Source organism: Primulina tabacum, chromosome 5 (genome assembly GCF_025594145.1).
Source record: "Primulina tabacum isolate GXHZ01 chromosome 5, ASM2559414v2, whole genome shotgun sequence".
Classification (NCBI taxonomy): domain Eukaryota; kingdom Viridiplantae; phylum Streptophyta; class Magnoliopsida; order Lamiales; family Gesneriaceae; genus Primulina; species Primulina tabacum.
This window is the reverse complement of record NC_134554.1, coordinates 1,212,384-1,227,073: the sequence shown is the minus strand read 5'-3', so window position 1 is coordinate 1,227,073 and position 14,690 is coordinate 1,212,384. Positions and strand designations below refer to the sequence as shown.

General features: G+C 36.1%; 3 protein-coding genes and 1 pseudogene across 4 annotated transcripts; 2 read left to right on the top strand and 2 right to left on the bottom strand.

The window, feature by feature from the left end:
• Positions 1-245: 245 nt before the first annotated feature.
• LOC142545266 (uncharacterized) lies at positions 246-2,385 on the top strand. The gene is made up of 2 exons (XM_075652339.1): positions 246-489; positions 1,524-2,385. The coding sequence occupies exons 1-2, from the start codon at positions 341-343 to the stop codon at positions 2,161-2,163; spliced, it is 789 nt and encodes a 262-aa protein (XP_075508454.1). The 5' UTR covers positions 246-340; the 3' UTR covers positions 2,164-2,385.
• Positions 2,386-3,195: 810 nt separating this feature from the next.
• LOC142545265 (alkylated DNA repair protein ALKBH8 homolog) lies at positions 3,196-6,110 on the top strand (annotated as a pseudogene).
• Positions 5,905-8,976, bottom strand: LOC142545264 (uncharacterized). Of its 2 annotated transcripts, none has more exons than XM_075652338.1 (6): positions 8,470-8,976; positions 7,035-8,084; positions 6,759-6,953; positions 6,518-6,651; positions 6,289-6,399; positions 5,905-6,173 (listed from the first exon to the last, which is right to left on the bottom strand). In XM_075652338.1, the coding sequence occupies exons 1-6, from the start codon at positions 8,614-8,616 to the stop codon at positions 6,119-6,121; spliced, it is 1,692 nt and encodes a 563-aa protein (XP_075508453.1). In that variant the 5' UTR covers positions 8,617-8,976; the 3' UTR covers positions 5,905-6,118. The 2 variants fall into 2 exon arrangements, with proteins under 2 accessions (XP_075508453.1, XP_075508452.1); XM_075652337.1 differs by having other exon boundaries at positions 6,518-6,672; positions 8,470-8,970.
• A 1,252-nt stretch (positions 8,977-10,228) lies between these two features.
• Positions 10,229-14,037, bottom strand: LOC142545263 (pectin acetylesterase 8-like). The gene is made up of 13 exons (XM_075652336.1): positions 13,716-14,037; positions 13,418-13,539; positions 13,227-13,309; positions 12,418-12,547; positions 12,239-12,318; positions 12,069-12,155; positions 11,847-11,971; positions 11,688-11,748; positions 11,549-11,602; positions 11,388-11,465; positions 11,087-11,192; positions 10,753-10,898; positions 10,229-10,655 (listed from the first exon to the last, which is right to left on the bottom strand). Exons 2-13 carry the CDS (start codon positions 13,533-13,535, stop codon positions 10,527-10,529), a joined length of 1,197 nt encoding a protein of 398 aa, XP_075508451.1. The 5' UTR covers positions 13,536-13,539; positions 13,716-14,037; the 3' UTR covers positions 10,229-10,526.
• Positions 14,038-14,690: the final 653 nt, after the last annotated feature.

Here is a 14,690-nt window from a genome sequence, read left to right as displayed (position 1 = left end):
TCTCTAACGTGTATTTGAATGTATGTAAATATAATCGAGAAAATTATTATTTTTTGTTTTAAAAAGTGTTTGATTAAAGTTATGTACCTGTGTTATCAGTGAAGTTGATATGAATGTTTAACACAGAAATGTGGAATTAAGAAATAATGTATGTTTAATACGAAAATGTGGAATGATACGATAAAACCTTAAAATTGAGATAAAATGCGCTTTTTCGATGATTGATAATAAATAAATGGTTAAAATACAGTGACTATGGCCGTCACATCGAGAATCTAGTGGGCTTTCTTCATACATATTCTCCGAACTGAAACAAATATAGAAACTATTATTTAGAAAAATGGGCAAGAAGCCAACTGCGGCTGACGCAAATTTCAAGGACGAAAAATTGCACGAGGCGGCTCGATCGGGAGACATAGAGGCTGTGCAAGCAGTATGCAGCGCCAATCCTCTCGCCGTTGACTCACGTGACAGGCACTCTCGCACCCCGTATCCTTCTCTTTTTTGTTTTTTTTCCTTTTTCTTGCTTTATCTTATTTATCTCTCTGTTTAGCGAACAAGAATCTGCAGTTCGTCTCTGTTTTCTTTTGGGTTTACTCAGTTTGTAATTGGAAAGATTGTTTTGTGTTCATTTTCTTAAAGAAATCGATGCTATGGGGTGTAATAAGTTGGGTGATGCTAAAGTTGATTTTCATAGGGTTTGGAGGTTTTTAATTAGGGCGATTAAATTATCTCACTGTGAGGGATTTTTTTATCAACAATATTAATACTACTTAAAAAAGGGGGAATTTTGTGAGTTTCTGGTACTTTTTGATTTGGTGTAGGGCAATGAAATAGTTTTCAGATCTTTATCGAGTAGAAAGTCTAAACTCTACCAAAATAATGTTCAATTATCCATCCACTGAATGTTACAATCCGGAATAGTATTGCTGCTAGCGGCATGTATTATTTTGAGGCTTTTCTATCAAATGGTGTATTTGTGAAACCACTTTAAAGATATCTGAATTCTGATGGATACATATTGTGAGGAGTGATTTTCAATTGCATGATTAAGCTCGAATGTTGTTTTCACTGTTTCAGTTTTCTAACTTCAAATTGAATATGAACTTTTCAGACCTTTTTCGTGAGTCTGGTGCATCTTTTTCGTGTAGAATTTGACAGGTGACAAGTGAAAAAGTTTCATACAGCTATTGTAGAGTCATTAACTTATATTGTTTCAACTGAAACTCTTGATGAAAGAAGATTGAATGTACTTTTTGTCCCGTTTTTTTTACCCTCATAAATTGAGTACTTCCCAGCAAAGATTTAGCTTGGAGCATTTTTGCTGTTGGTGCATTGAATCTTCTTCTTGACATGAAAATAAGAGTAAAGAAACGGAAGTGTTTCACAATTGAAGCTTCTTAGTGTACAGTGTATGCCACCATTGAACTTACTGTTAGTATTAACATTTTCTTATATTTCCATGTCCCGGTTTTTCATCCTGTAATTAGTATACGTCATACTTAAGTGATACTGAACCATAGATTACATCTAGCAGCATGGTCTGGCCATGCCGAGGTTGTAAATTATCTCTGCAACAACAAGGCCGATATCGGTGCTGCTGCCATGGATGACATGGGTGCGATTCATTTTGCTGCTCAAAAGGGTCATCTTGAGGTTGTCAAGATTCTTCATACATCCGGAGTCTCCATCAAATCTTATAATCGTAAGGGCATGACTGCTCTTCATTATGCTGCTCAAGGTTCTCACCTCGAACTCGTCAAGTATTTAGTGAAGAAAGGTGCAAATCTGGATGCAAAGAACAAGGCTGGAAAAACTGCTGTGGATTTTGCAAGCAGTGAAGAGGTGCAGAGTTTTTTGATGGAATGGAAAAATGTATCTGGTAAATCCGTTGGAGTTGGTGGTGAGAAGAGGGAAAAGGGTGAACAAGAATCTGCACACGAGGAGACTACTGAGAGCGTTGATGATGCTCTAGATGGAGATAAAATAGCCGAAGATGATCTAGATGGAGATAAAATAGCCGAAGATGAAAATGACGAAACGTTGAAGAGAAAAGGTGTTGAGGAAACTAGAGAAAACCAACAAGAAGCAAAGAAGTCAAAGGTTTCTCTGAATCATCTTCTAGCTGCAGATGACACACAAGAAGAGGAAGAAGATATGTGAACTTTCTGCAAGGAAGAAAAATAGTTAGTGTTTTTACCCTTACAAGTGTAGCAGATTAAAAAGTAAAAAAATCATGTTACTTCTACTCTTTAAACTGATGATACTTTTTGTTTGAGCAGTAATTTCCTTGTATTATTATGGAAAACGTGTAGCTGACAATATTTAATTCAGAGCAACGCTTGAATTGAAGAATGATCTTCGTTTCATCATTCTTTTTGCTAACAGCCCAACTCATAAAAATATGTGATGCCATCATACTTTTTGGTCTAAAACCTCTTGCTTTTGAAACTGGGTTCATGCTAATTTGGAACTGAATTGAGTATGATATCATGCAATTATCCCTCATTCCAATGATCAAATTATAAGCGATATTGTTATTATTATACCATTTCTAATTAATAATTTAAAAATCAGAAATTTTTATTTAGTTTACTGTATATATACGTAATGCTTGCAGATGACACTAACATACCTTTAATTCATGTTGATTTGGTTTGAAAATTGGCTTGTATGAAAAGAGAAATGTATGCAAGTAAATATTACGACCGATAAAATTGGAAGAGCGAGAATTTGTAATTTCTAGTAGAAAAAAACTATTCTGTACTCAACGGTAAAATTGGGACGATTATGTAAATGGGGCAATGCTAAAAAAATTCGAGGAAACTTTTGTACAAATTCGTGCAAACGAGTTTGAACGAACTCGATAAACATCATCATTCATCGTTCCTAGCACAAGTTCAAGATTTGGCAGAAAATTTTGGTACTCCTCTCCTCCAGGTATCATCCTTCAATTGTTTAAACAATTGTGACTGCGTATTCTTCATCCATCACATGTCCATTTCAGATGAACTTTTGTTGTTTAAATCTTTATCTCTTTATGCCATTATATATTTGGCTAATGGTGCTCTCGAATATGGTAATATGCAAAATAAAGGCTAAATTTTTAATATTCTTGCACTTAAAGATATGGGTTTACCAATATTTACGTGCCCCACGATTTGAGAAAGGCTTGAATTTTCTTGCATTACAGGTATGGGTTTACCAAGATTTACATGTCCCAAGGGAAGAGATGATGAATCAAGACCTCATCTTTATGTGGTGAATTGTGGTCCTGTTGTTTGACTTTCATATGAAATTATTGCATCTGTTTTCGGTACATATGGAGAAGTTAAAGGAGTCTATGCTGCTGACGAAAGTGGGACTCGGGTTATTGTTTCTTGTCAAGAGAAAGGAAGTGCTCAATGCGCTTTAGAAGAATTGAATGGAAAACCATGTTCTAGTCTTGGTGGTCGATCATTGCATATTCAGTATTCTGTACAATCACTTTATAAGGTATCTTTTGCCACTCGGCGCTCTCCTGCTAATTTTGAGCTGGCGGTTACCTGTTGCCCATTAAGTGAAAGAGATCAAACTTCATGTTGTGTTTTTTGTTGAAATAACATATTTGTCATGTAAAATTTCCGATGGCTTCTCTGAAAGTAACTAGTGCTTCTGCTGTCATTAGTAATTCCTGTAAAAAAAATTGCCTGATGCACTGTTGCACGAAATATTTGCTGATGAATTTGAGTTGGGGTGTGCATTTTTGTGCCTAAAGTTTTTGTTTATGTTTTTATTATTATTTTGATCCATGTAATGATGATAATTAACCTTGTTTTGGAGTATGCAGTTTTTTGTGGACTTTACCTTTCCTCCTACTTCCCTTCATTCTTTGTGTTCTTGGATGACATTTTTTAATTTGTAAAGATTAAGGACCACCGTTTTACGATGTTTATATCTCATCTTTTTAGATTAACACTACTGAATCAGTTCCAGTATCCACTTCAGCATCAGATTTGAACATTCCCGGACTTTTCTTAATCCATGACTTCATCACTGCTAAGGAAGAGGAAGTTAAGGATCACATCTCGGAGTAATGTATCAGCTCCTGATCAATATTTCTGATTTGCAATTCACAAATAAACATGTTGCAACTATTTGTATTATTTCTCATTTTCTCTTGCAGGAGTTGCTTTCGGCAGTTGATTGTCGGCCATGGAAACATCTCGCCAAAAGAAGGGTTCAACATTATGGATATGAGTTTTGCTATGATGTAAGCTTTTTATTGATTGCCAGGCTATTAGTTGTTATTCCTTGTTCTTTTCTCTTTGTTACATGTTCTGTACTGTTAACCCCAGATAGAAATTTCCATATTACAAATTGTTGTAAATAATTTCTTCGCAAGGTCACTTTTGTTTGTCTGTTTACGTTCTCTTTGAAACTGCTATCACTCAACGGACTTTTATCGGTTTTTATTTTTTTTCAACACTTCTAAATATAAAATATTCTCTATATTTAGATGTTGATTCAATCAAATTTTGGGCTGTGATTATTTGGGAGTTATATGCAAAAAGCCTTTTAGCATTTTCCTTTGTTCTTTCTCTTGTATCTCCCATCTTGCAGATAAGGAATTTTAACACGAATCAATATTTGGGTGAGCTTCCAGATTTTGTCACAAATACTTGAAAGAATCAGATCATTTCAAACACTTAACGGTGCTATTGGTGTCTCTCTCGATCAACTAACGGCAAGGAATTATATTTAAAAACTCTTAACTTAAATAACTATATTCTATTTATAATATGTTATGAGACTGTTACCCATATGTTCTTGTTCAATCAGAGTTATTCATCCTTCTCTGGAAAATATTAACAGTCAACGAGTATCTGCCTGGGGTCGGTTTGTCTCCACATATTAGACACTCATTCGGCATTTGGAGGATCAATTTTCAGCCTTTCACTCGCAGGCCCTTGTATCATGGAATTTAGAAAGTACACAACCAGCACTTGGCAGGGGAAGCCCGCCTCAAGTGGTGATAGCGAGGATCAAATATCTCAAGAAAACCTAGATTTTGTGTGGAAATCAATTTATCTTCCACCTCGATCTATTCTGTTGCTATCTGGAGAGTCGAGATATGCTTTGCATCATTACGTTCCACACCACAAGGTTTGATGATTTTTATCAATATTGTTGGAATTGACTATCATGTGCTAGCTTTTCAATAAATTTTATTCCTCAAGGATTGTTTATGCGAACTCCGTGACCTGATGAAAAGAAAAAAATTCTTTTGTTATTTTACTTATCCATGCTAAAAAACCAGTTTCACATTATAGTCATTAAGAAATCTTTGCTAGACACAGGTGGATAAAATGAAGGACAGTTTGATCCGCAGAGGTTCAAGAAGGGTGTCCTTTACATTACGCAAGGCATGTGAATTCAGCCTTCTTCGGTATGACCAGTCTACTAGTCCTGGGGGTTTGAACACCATATCATGCATTGAAATGTTACCCTATATTTAACAAATATCGTTATTGATATGTTTCCATATTCAATTCTCGTTCGTTCTTCTCTCCCATGTGGATTCCAAGTCAGGAAAGGGCCTTGTCAATGTGAGTTTCCTCACTACTGTGATTCTCAAAAGAGTTGATGTAATTCTTGCCTGAATCAACATGTCGAACGCTAGTCTAAATTTTTTGCGACAATTTTCTAAATTTCGAAATTATAAATCCAATTTGATTTTTTTTCTTGTGTTATGGAAGAAAATGTCAAATTTATGCATGTTTCTTGTACTCAAGAAAGTGTAAATTTTCAAAGTTCGATCACTTGAGAATACTGGTAAGAGTGTTTTCATCTTTGATTCGCAGGAGGGTTGTCACCAAAGTAAGATTTGTACAAAGAAAGGAAATTGATTATGAGCAACGAGAATTAATGAGATCCAGTAGCAAATTGAGTAAAAAAAATAGAGGCACCAATACATGTAATGAACGATTGTGCACCCGCACTCTCCCCAAGCAGCAACGTATTCAACGTTGATTACCAGTAGCCAAATCAACTTGATAAAAAGCATTATAACAAAGACGCGAACTTCACGAGCTTTAGTTCTTCAACCATGGAGGGCTGCAATATTATATAATACACCTCATGTGGTTAAGGAGTCGAGTCTGCAAATGTCCCCTCGACAAAGAGGGCAAACCCTGAAATCATTGCACAAGTAGGTCAGGTAATATCTGATTTTTTCAAAAACGTTTTTGGCCTTGAAGGAGTGAACACAAAGGGCACGTAAACAGAATAAAGCTAAGAAAAAAACACCTGTGAATTTCTTTGAGCCATTTATCCACACATGCTCTGTGGTATTCGTGATGGCAAGGCAGTATCCTCATGCTATCTCCATCCTCGTATTCAACAAGGCATATGTAACATCTGCTAACATTTAAGGTGCAAGGGACGTTAAGATGGATAGGGTAAGGTTATTAAGTTCCACAAAGAAACACGTGATTTTCATATTTTCAAGAAACTTTGAATTAAATTGATTGCTCACTGTGCAGCTTCATCACTTGGCTTCCTTTTCAATTTACTAAATATTTTCAAAGGCAGTGACTCCACCACTTGGTTGGGTGCTGGAATGGATGCAACGAAGGATGCAGTGTTCCGAGTGGATAAAGCAACAGATTGCTGGTGAATTTCATCGAGAACCTAATTGAAATGTGTGTAAAGATTCACCTTTGTAGCAGTCGGCTAAAAGATACTCGGGCCATGTAAACATAGATGAGTGGAATTACCTCGAATAAAGCCTCTGCTAACATGCCGATTCTAGAGATGCTAGCCCTTGCAGTAGCTTCATCATTTGAACTAACCTCTGGGGCAGCAATGCGACAAGTGCAACGACCACCTAGATGCTGACCAGATAAAATGCAAGACCTGTCATGGCCAGAGAGATTCTCTAAACGGCTTCCTAGTCGTTGAAGTGCCCGTACCTATGACAAGAATTGTTACATTGACTCGTATCATTCACAATTTGCATCTGCTCTCCTGTAATAAGCAGGAAGATTAAATACCTGAGATCTTATTCTTCTTCTACGTTCAATAAAATTTGATGGATGCTCCACGACATCATGGTATCCAGTGTCCCTAGCTCGTGGGATTTCAAATTCTTGGTTTTGAGTATCATAAAAGGATATTGACATGTTTGATGAGGCATTACCAGAAGAAACCGGCAGACTAATATCATGTCCATAGGACATCACGTCCCCTGGTGCATCACCTGAACCATGTCTCTCAGCAACTTGACTACCATGTCTCACTTCCCTGTTTTGTTGAAAACGATATAGATCTAAATCAGGAACAAGTGATCTGCGAAGGACTCTGTCACGAAGCCTTCCAACGCTTAAGGTTCTGCTGAATCGAATGTTCCGTTCTATTCGTTCCGGAGCAGCAACTCTTCTGTTGGCAAGTCTTAGTACTGCACCATCTGTGTTGCTATTGTTTATATGAGAAAATAAATTCCGAGTACAGTCTATTCTTGCATCACCTCCACTGATCACCATGTCACGTCTAGAATTCATCCTTTGATTATCTTGCAAATTATCGGAATAATCAGAACCATAAGGGCTGAAATGCAAATCATTAGATGCACAATGCCCACGCCTCATTCTGAAAGGTCTATTATTAAAACACGTAGGAAAGATTTCACAACCTTGTGACCTGATACGTCTACTGACATGACTAACTTCTTCTTCATCATTCGAAATTGTGACATTCGTAGAAGTAGTGGGATAAGGATTTGAGGAGCCCAAACTTTTTGCCCGGCTCAGCCGGAAGCTTAAGTTTCCAGGATAAAAACTGAAGCGAGAAAGGAAACGACTAGGAGGATTAAGTGACTGAGAAGACACAACTCGAGATGCATTGTGTTGACTAGACACAGGATCAGTGAAGCTTGATTCACCCCACTCATCGAGCTCGACATCAGAGGTAATGCAGTTCGTGTGATCATTTTGGTCAGCTACATCTTTCCTGTAAATTTCAGCCGAAACTGGAGAAGCAACTGTTTTCGACTCAGTCAGACAACAGACAGTATTTCCATTCTCTTCACCAGGGCAATCAGATACCTGAGGTATGAATAAACATAAGCATGACTGCATGAAATCTTCTTGCAGAAAAAGCGGCATTTCGACAAAAGTCGTTAAATCTAGGCGATAAGAATTTGAACCCATTACTCTGTTCACAAAAATAACCACATACAAGTAGATGTACCCAAGAGATTCGATAAAAGATGATCTAAAATGTCAGATTATTACACTAATTAAAAGGTAAAACAATTAAATGCAACATTCCTCCAGAGTACACGCAGGTATAATATAATCACCATTTCCCCAAAAAGTCCCTCCAACCCCCAAAGAAGACGACAACCCATATACGCGCGCATTACTGATAAATCCAAACACAAATCGGATAGCCAAAAAAAAGTAAAATCATTTGATTCGATCTAGCCACCTGGGTTTCATCATCATCATCGAAGCGATTTCCGAGGCAAGAAGATTTGAACAGCCTGCTTCTGGTGGACCGGTTCCTCCGTACAACAGCTCCAGATGACGGCGACGACGCGGCACGTGCATCGCACTTGCTAGCGCTCAACCCCATCTCAGCTCAAACTTTAAATTACACTCTCCATTCAAATAAGTAGCTTCACCATCTAGATCAGTTCCCGCAGAAAGAGTCAGATCCAAAGCTTCACTTTTTCTGAAAAAAATAATTGCAATTTGAAGAAAACGGAGTTGTACACTTTAGTTGATGATTGTATGCAAGCAAGGAGCCACTGGCAATAATGGCGTGAAATGTGGCTGTATTTTGGGGATTCAAAATTGAAACTTGGTCGGAGGCCATGTGTGCGCAGAGGTGGGGTGAAGATGGGGACAAAGGGTATGGGTCCAGTCCAGAGGGAATTCAGCCCATTTTCAAATTCAAACCCAGCAGTGTTGAGCTGGCGTAGCCCAAAACTGGGATCTCGGGGCTTTGTTTGTGACTTTTTTCTTTTCTTCGTAGATAAATAAATAAATAAATGTGAATTTGACTGAAATTAATTTCAGAAATGTTTAATAAGGCCAATAAATTTTTAAAATTTTAAAATATAATTTATTTGATATCACCTTCGCTTTGAAAACTTGAATCCCACGGACTTATTTGAAATTCCTGAGGAAATCCTTTGATGTTTATACTATAAATATAGCAAATTGCCTTATTTTTAAAACTTTTTTTTCAAGAAAATCTTGACCAATCTTCACCTGAAATTGAATTAGTGCTTTTTCTAAGCAAAAGCACTTTATAAAACTTATTTTTGCCCTCACCACAGGTTCCCACTATGTCGACATCATTATTAATCAAACAATAAATTGTATCATTAATTAATATCCAGCCAGCCTACGATTATTTCCAGTCAAGTTCAAAATTGCCCAGTATCCAATAATTCACATATATATTATTTATATGGACTCCACATATATAATAATTAATAGAATAAATGCATCATTGCTACTCCATTCTCAATTATGCATATCATTTTTTTTTCGTGTATCTTAAATATATAAACTTGTATCCAATTTAGCCATATTCTTCTTTTTTTTATTATATAATATACCTCTATTTTGTTTGAGGTGTTGATGATAGAAAAATATCAAATCATTCTCTCATTAAATAAGGGTAAAATGAAAAGTTTGTTTGTATAATTATATTTTTCATGAATTTTTTAATCTGCGTGAAAGACAAGCCTATATAATTGGAAGGGATATTATATTTCTTGAGATACTGTTTCAAGAAATGCATCTCATCAACCATTATTTTTAATTATCAATTGTGACTAACAGTCAATTACTTTGAAATATGTTCTAAATTGAAAAAAAAAATAAAAATAAAATGATGCTTGTTGAGATTGAGAGGTCTGAGAATCAGTTAATGGTGAAAGAGGAAAATGTCGCTTGTTACTTGAAAAGTTCTTTCATCTATCTTATTGATGAATTATAAGCTATTGTTCATATGCTTAGTAATAAAGAATAATCAAATTGAGCTCAGAATTCAACCGCGCTCCTACAGATAATAAAGCAACCCTAAATCAGTGACACACAAAAGCTCGATCCTCAACTTCGGAATATTCGTAAGATTAGGAGCAAAGACAATTTGTACTGTTGTGTGCCATCACTATCATCTCCGGACCTAACTCAACCCCAAAAGCTAGCTCAAAAGAAAAAGATTGTCCAAATCAACTAACAATGCGCAACATCAAATAGTTTCTCTTTAAAGTACATACTTTTAGTCGAGGTACGTGTTTAAAACTTACAACACAAGTAATAAATTTGAAATTTCCAAATGTCATTACATTGATTATACTAAGCTGTTATTGGTATGAACAATCCCAAGCACAGAGTTTCTCTGCACCTGTATTACATCTTCCCTTATTTGAATGCATAAAAGAATTATATAGAATTTTTTCTTCAATATATATATAAGCCATCTTGTTTCTTCAAACTCCGAGAATAGCTGTATCGGGCCGTATATATTCATACCAGTGGATGCTCTTGAGAATCGAAAACGCGGTTATGACAGGTTTTGTCGCATGGGTATGGACAGTCGATCTTCTGAAACGGACTTCTGTCATAAAACCAATCTCCCATTGCTTCAGCAATTGTCTGCACCACAAGTTTTCTTGGTGTTAATGAATCTGAGCTGACTCGAGTGAAAACAAGGGGTAAATAAGTCATGAAACTCGTGATGAATCTATGTAACCTTGTCGTTTAATGCAGGAGAGTCGGCACTGTGCCACGTTTCTTGCATTTCAGTTTGGCAGTGAGCATAGCACGAGTTGACGAAGTATCCTCTTGAAGTGGAGGCGCCTATTTTGGACAATGCAGAAAGAAACTCCGTTCGGAAACCTGAAAAGTATTCATGGTGAGACACAAAAGTCATCTGATGCAAGGTGGCAGCCAATTTTTCTCGAAATTCTCTTTCCGCCCAAGGTTTGAAGTTAGGAAAATTTTGAATGTGTATCCGTATAGAACCGGTTAAAAGAAACAATAAACGTTTTCAAGATACATAGAGTGCTTGTGGTCATAGCAATAACCTTGCATTGTTTCGATTTGAGAGCCCGAACATCTAAGTATGTCGAGTTTGCAGTCGTGCCAGATACCACGAGGATCAGCTACACCAGGAGCCAAAATGTTCTTTATCTGGTACATGCAAGTGTAATCGGAAGATAATAGAGTCAGAAAAATCAGGATTCAACAGAGGAGATTCTCCCTTCCTCATAGGATAATATTTTAATTAGTTGCATATTCTGCTTGCTTAAAGACAACAAAACTTGAATGAAAGAACTAACAATCAAGAATTTAGAGAATCGGAGGTGGTCAGAAATAAGTGCTGACCTGCCACGAGTCATAGGCTGCGTTTACAATGAAAAGGGGTGTCCGAATTCCTTGCACAACGTGTTGTGGGAAGAAGCACTGCAGTATTTTAAGTTGTACAATTACGTGAGATCATTTGTTCAGCTATAAGGGGAAAAATTACTCGATAAACATTATCCTACCAAGCCAGGACTCAATCTTGAGGTACAAGAGGCGGGCAAATTCTTTGCTGATCCCTGTATCCAAATAAAATATGAAACTTAGGCTGAAAAGAAAAGTGGAAATGATGGGGGAAAAATAAACAAAAGAACATCATATTACATGTGTTCTAACAACATTATTATAGAAATTTGCGATATGCAGTCCTCCAGAAACATCTCTCCTGTTAAAAAAGTAACGGAACATTGGCGCCAAAGAAAATAAGCAACGATATATGCTTCCATGTTTGAATTAATTATTCAAGTCAAGATGAAATCTTACGCATTGATAAAATAGCCAGCATCCGAAAAGCACTTTACTCTGGTGCCCATAGGAAAGAGAGCTTTGAAGCTATCACAATGAAGAATCGATGTCAATCCACCAGCAGAGCATCCCGATAAAATAGCCTAAATTTTCAGGAAAAAAGAATCATTTTTATTTGCCAATTCCAAGTTGAATGAAGGAAATGACTCGTGTAATTTTATTTGAAGGAAACATGATAACATTTTCAGCATTCTTCATTCCACTGGCGAACAAGTCCTCCATCACAGCTAGAAAGACTCTTGCTCCTCTGTAGTGGAGATTGGTGGCCTGATCAAAGAATAAAAAACATAATAGTTAATCCACTTTCAACTTCTTGAAATCCAAAAACAATCCGATCGAATGTAACTCACGGGATTTACTGCTTCTATGTCACCTGTAAATGATGCCCCATCACAGTATCTAACCTTGATCCTGTTCCAATTATAGAAATCTGGTGTTTGGTATTAGAGACATGCAATTTATCAAATCATTCCACAAGTTCTTAAAATTTCAATATCCAGGATTGGAACGACTAAATATTGACACAAACCGGGGTTAAACTGGGGCTTGTTGCTCAATATCCCAGAAAATGCGAGCTGCTGAACCATTTGCTTGGAGGAACCTAACCGAGTATTCTTACGTGCGAGACAAGTCGTAACATTGTTGCACCATCCTCCTCCCTGAGTTTTAAAAGAACATCAATTGAATGATATGCACACATTTTGTAGCCACTTATCCATCCAAGAACTCATAGGAAACCTCCAAGAAAACCATGGCAAAATATACACCATTTTACACATATAGATCAATCCATACAAATTTAACTTCATATACTATATAAAAAATAAGTCGTGAGTAAGACTCCGAGAGCAAGCCCCGCTAGAAAGACTCGAAAATAGGACCCATTGGTGATCATTACCTTAAGTTGGCCTTCAAGTTTACTATATTCAAAGGCATACACTCGATGTCAGATCAAGTAGAAGGCTATTGTCCCCCTTCCTCCTCAAACAAAAAGGAAACTAAGATTAACTGGGTAATTTTTCTAGAACCACAAGTTTTGCAATTCGAGATCTATCAAGTCACCCACCATGGCCTCCTTCCCGAGTTCCTATCTCCATCTCATATTATCAAATTATACCACCTTGTAAATACACTTTCTAATCTAATCCTCCAAACATCTCAACGGACAGTAAATTATGCGGGCGTTGTTGGATAAGCCAAGGCAAATAAGATTTTTCATTCGCTGAAAATATTTGGGCAAGAACAAAGATAGATTCAGAAAATGATCCCGAAGTTTAAAAACTGACTTAAAAGAATGCAGTCACAAGAATTTCAATAGCATGCAACCAGAGGACCAACCTCAATCTGAATCAACCAGCTGTTAGCTCCAGCTCCAGATCCTTTGTCAAAATGATATGCAGGTGGACTTCCATCCAAACAAACTGCAAATTACAGCCATAAGATATACTTAAAAGTTGCATAAGTTTATATATTCTACCAGAAAACACTTGAACAGTTGGTTTCCACATATCAATTTCGTATTCTTTTACCAGCTCCTTTTGCTACAGCACTCTCAAGATAAGTGATATCTACATTGACGCACTCAATTCCCATCACCACCAGCATAAAAACCAGAATGGGCAGCCATTGCTTGAATATTCCGCTCATTGTTCTGTCCATTTTCCATTCAAAATTCACCATTTAAACATGAAAATCATGAAAAAACTGAAAAATATGGTAGATAAAACAAAATTTTGAAACCAAACTTTGAGAAATAACATATTCTCCAATCTTGGAAACCCATTATATGAATCAAATTTCATTAAGAGCAGAAGCTTGAATTTTTACCGTGGGTTTAGCCGTTTAAGTAAAGTAACAGCTTTTTGAACAATTAATTCGTAATTATTTGGGATGAGAACCCAATATTCTTCTACCGACACTTATTCTTGAGTTAACAATTTGGTTTCTTTCACTCTTTCGTGGGGTTTATGTAGTTTTTTTAAAGGGTAATCGGGTCGAGACCCGACCCAAGCCATCGAAAAATTCTGAGCCATCAAGAGTCTTATCAATTAACGCGTTGTGCATTGAATAAACAGTGCGAAATGATGGAAAGGAAGTGGAAGCGACGGAACACGAGCAGATGAGAGCAAATAATTTCCTTCATTTAGTAATTTTCTTTTAATCGTTATGTTTGTGAGATGACAAAGGCCTTATTAAATTCACTGATTTGCTTTGCAATTTGCAATTCATTCATGCTAGTAATTGGAGAGTATGGCCGTATGGGTAAGGCCGGGATTTGGTTCTCGGTTTGTTTGGAAAAGCGCGCAGTAAAAGCTGTCGTTATCGAGCTCGAAATTGATGACAACGATGAAGATTTCGACATCGAATGTAATCAGTCTTCCTCTAACTCAAAATAATAATAATCTCAAAAAATAAATCTCAAAAAATAAATATTTTTGTTTTTATTTTATTTTATGAATATTTTAATATAATAAAAAAGTTCGAATTTTCATGTTTCGATTAAAAAAAATAGATAAAATAATTCGAAATATAGAAACTTGATAAAAAAAAATTTAAGGAATATATATTTTTTTATTATATAAGTTTTTAATAATGAAAAAGTTCAAAAATTGATATAAACTCATCAAATTATGATAAATTAGGTTTTTAGTATTAAAAAATAATCAAGAACACAAGAAAAAGAAAAGAATTTATATAATTTTTAAAATTTATAATATTTTAAATGATCTCAAAATAATTTTTACGATAAATTATCTGTGAAATAAATATATTGTTTCTTGAGGAACTGATATTTTAATTAGT

What these genes read in the sequence shown, in the direction of transcription:
- LOC142545266 (XM_075652339.1), top strand. Translation starts at nt 341, where the DNA reads ATGGGCAAGAAGCCAACTGCGGCTGACGCAAATTTCAAGGACGAAAAA. An exon ending in GACAGGCACTCTCGCACCCC is followed by an intron (nt 490 to 1,523) that starts GTATCCTTCTCT and finishes ACTGAACCATAG; the next exon opens with ATTACATCTAGCAGCATGGT.
- LOC142545264 (XM_075652337.1), bottom strand. Translation starts at nt 8,616, where the DNA reads ATGGGGTTGAGCGCTAGCAAGTGCGATGCACGTGCCGCGTCGTCGCCG. An exon ending in GAAGAAGAATAAGATCTCAG is followed by an intron (nt 6,954 to 7,034) that starts GTATTTAATCTT and finishes TTCTTGTCATAG; the next exon opens with GTACGGGCACTTCAACGACT. An exon ending in CCAAGTGATGAAGCTGCACA is followed by an intron (nt 6,400 to 6,517) that starts GTGAGCAATCAA and finishes AAATGTTAGCAG; the next exon opens with ATGTTACATATGCCTTGTTG.
- LOC142545263 (XM_075652336.1), bottom strand. Translation starts at nt 13,535, where the DNA reads ATGAGCGGAATATTCAAGCAATGGCTGCCCATTCTGGTTTTTATGCTG. An exon ending in CAAGCCCCAGTTTAACCCCG is followed by an intron (nt 12,319 to 12,417) that starts GTTTGTGTCAAT and finishes ACCAAACACCAG; the next exon opens with ATTTCTATAATTGGAACAGG. An exon ending in CAAGATTGAGTCCTGGCTTG is followed by an intron (nt 11,466 to 11,548) that starts GTAGGATAATGT and finishes AAAATACTGCAG; the next exon opens with TGCTTCTTCCCACAACACGT.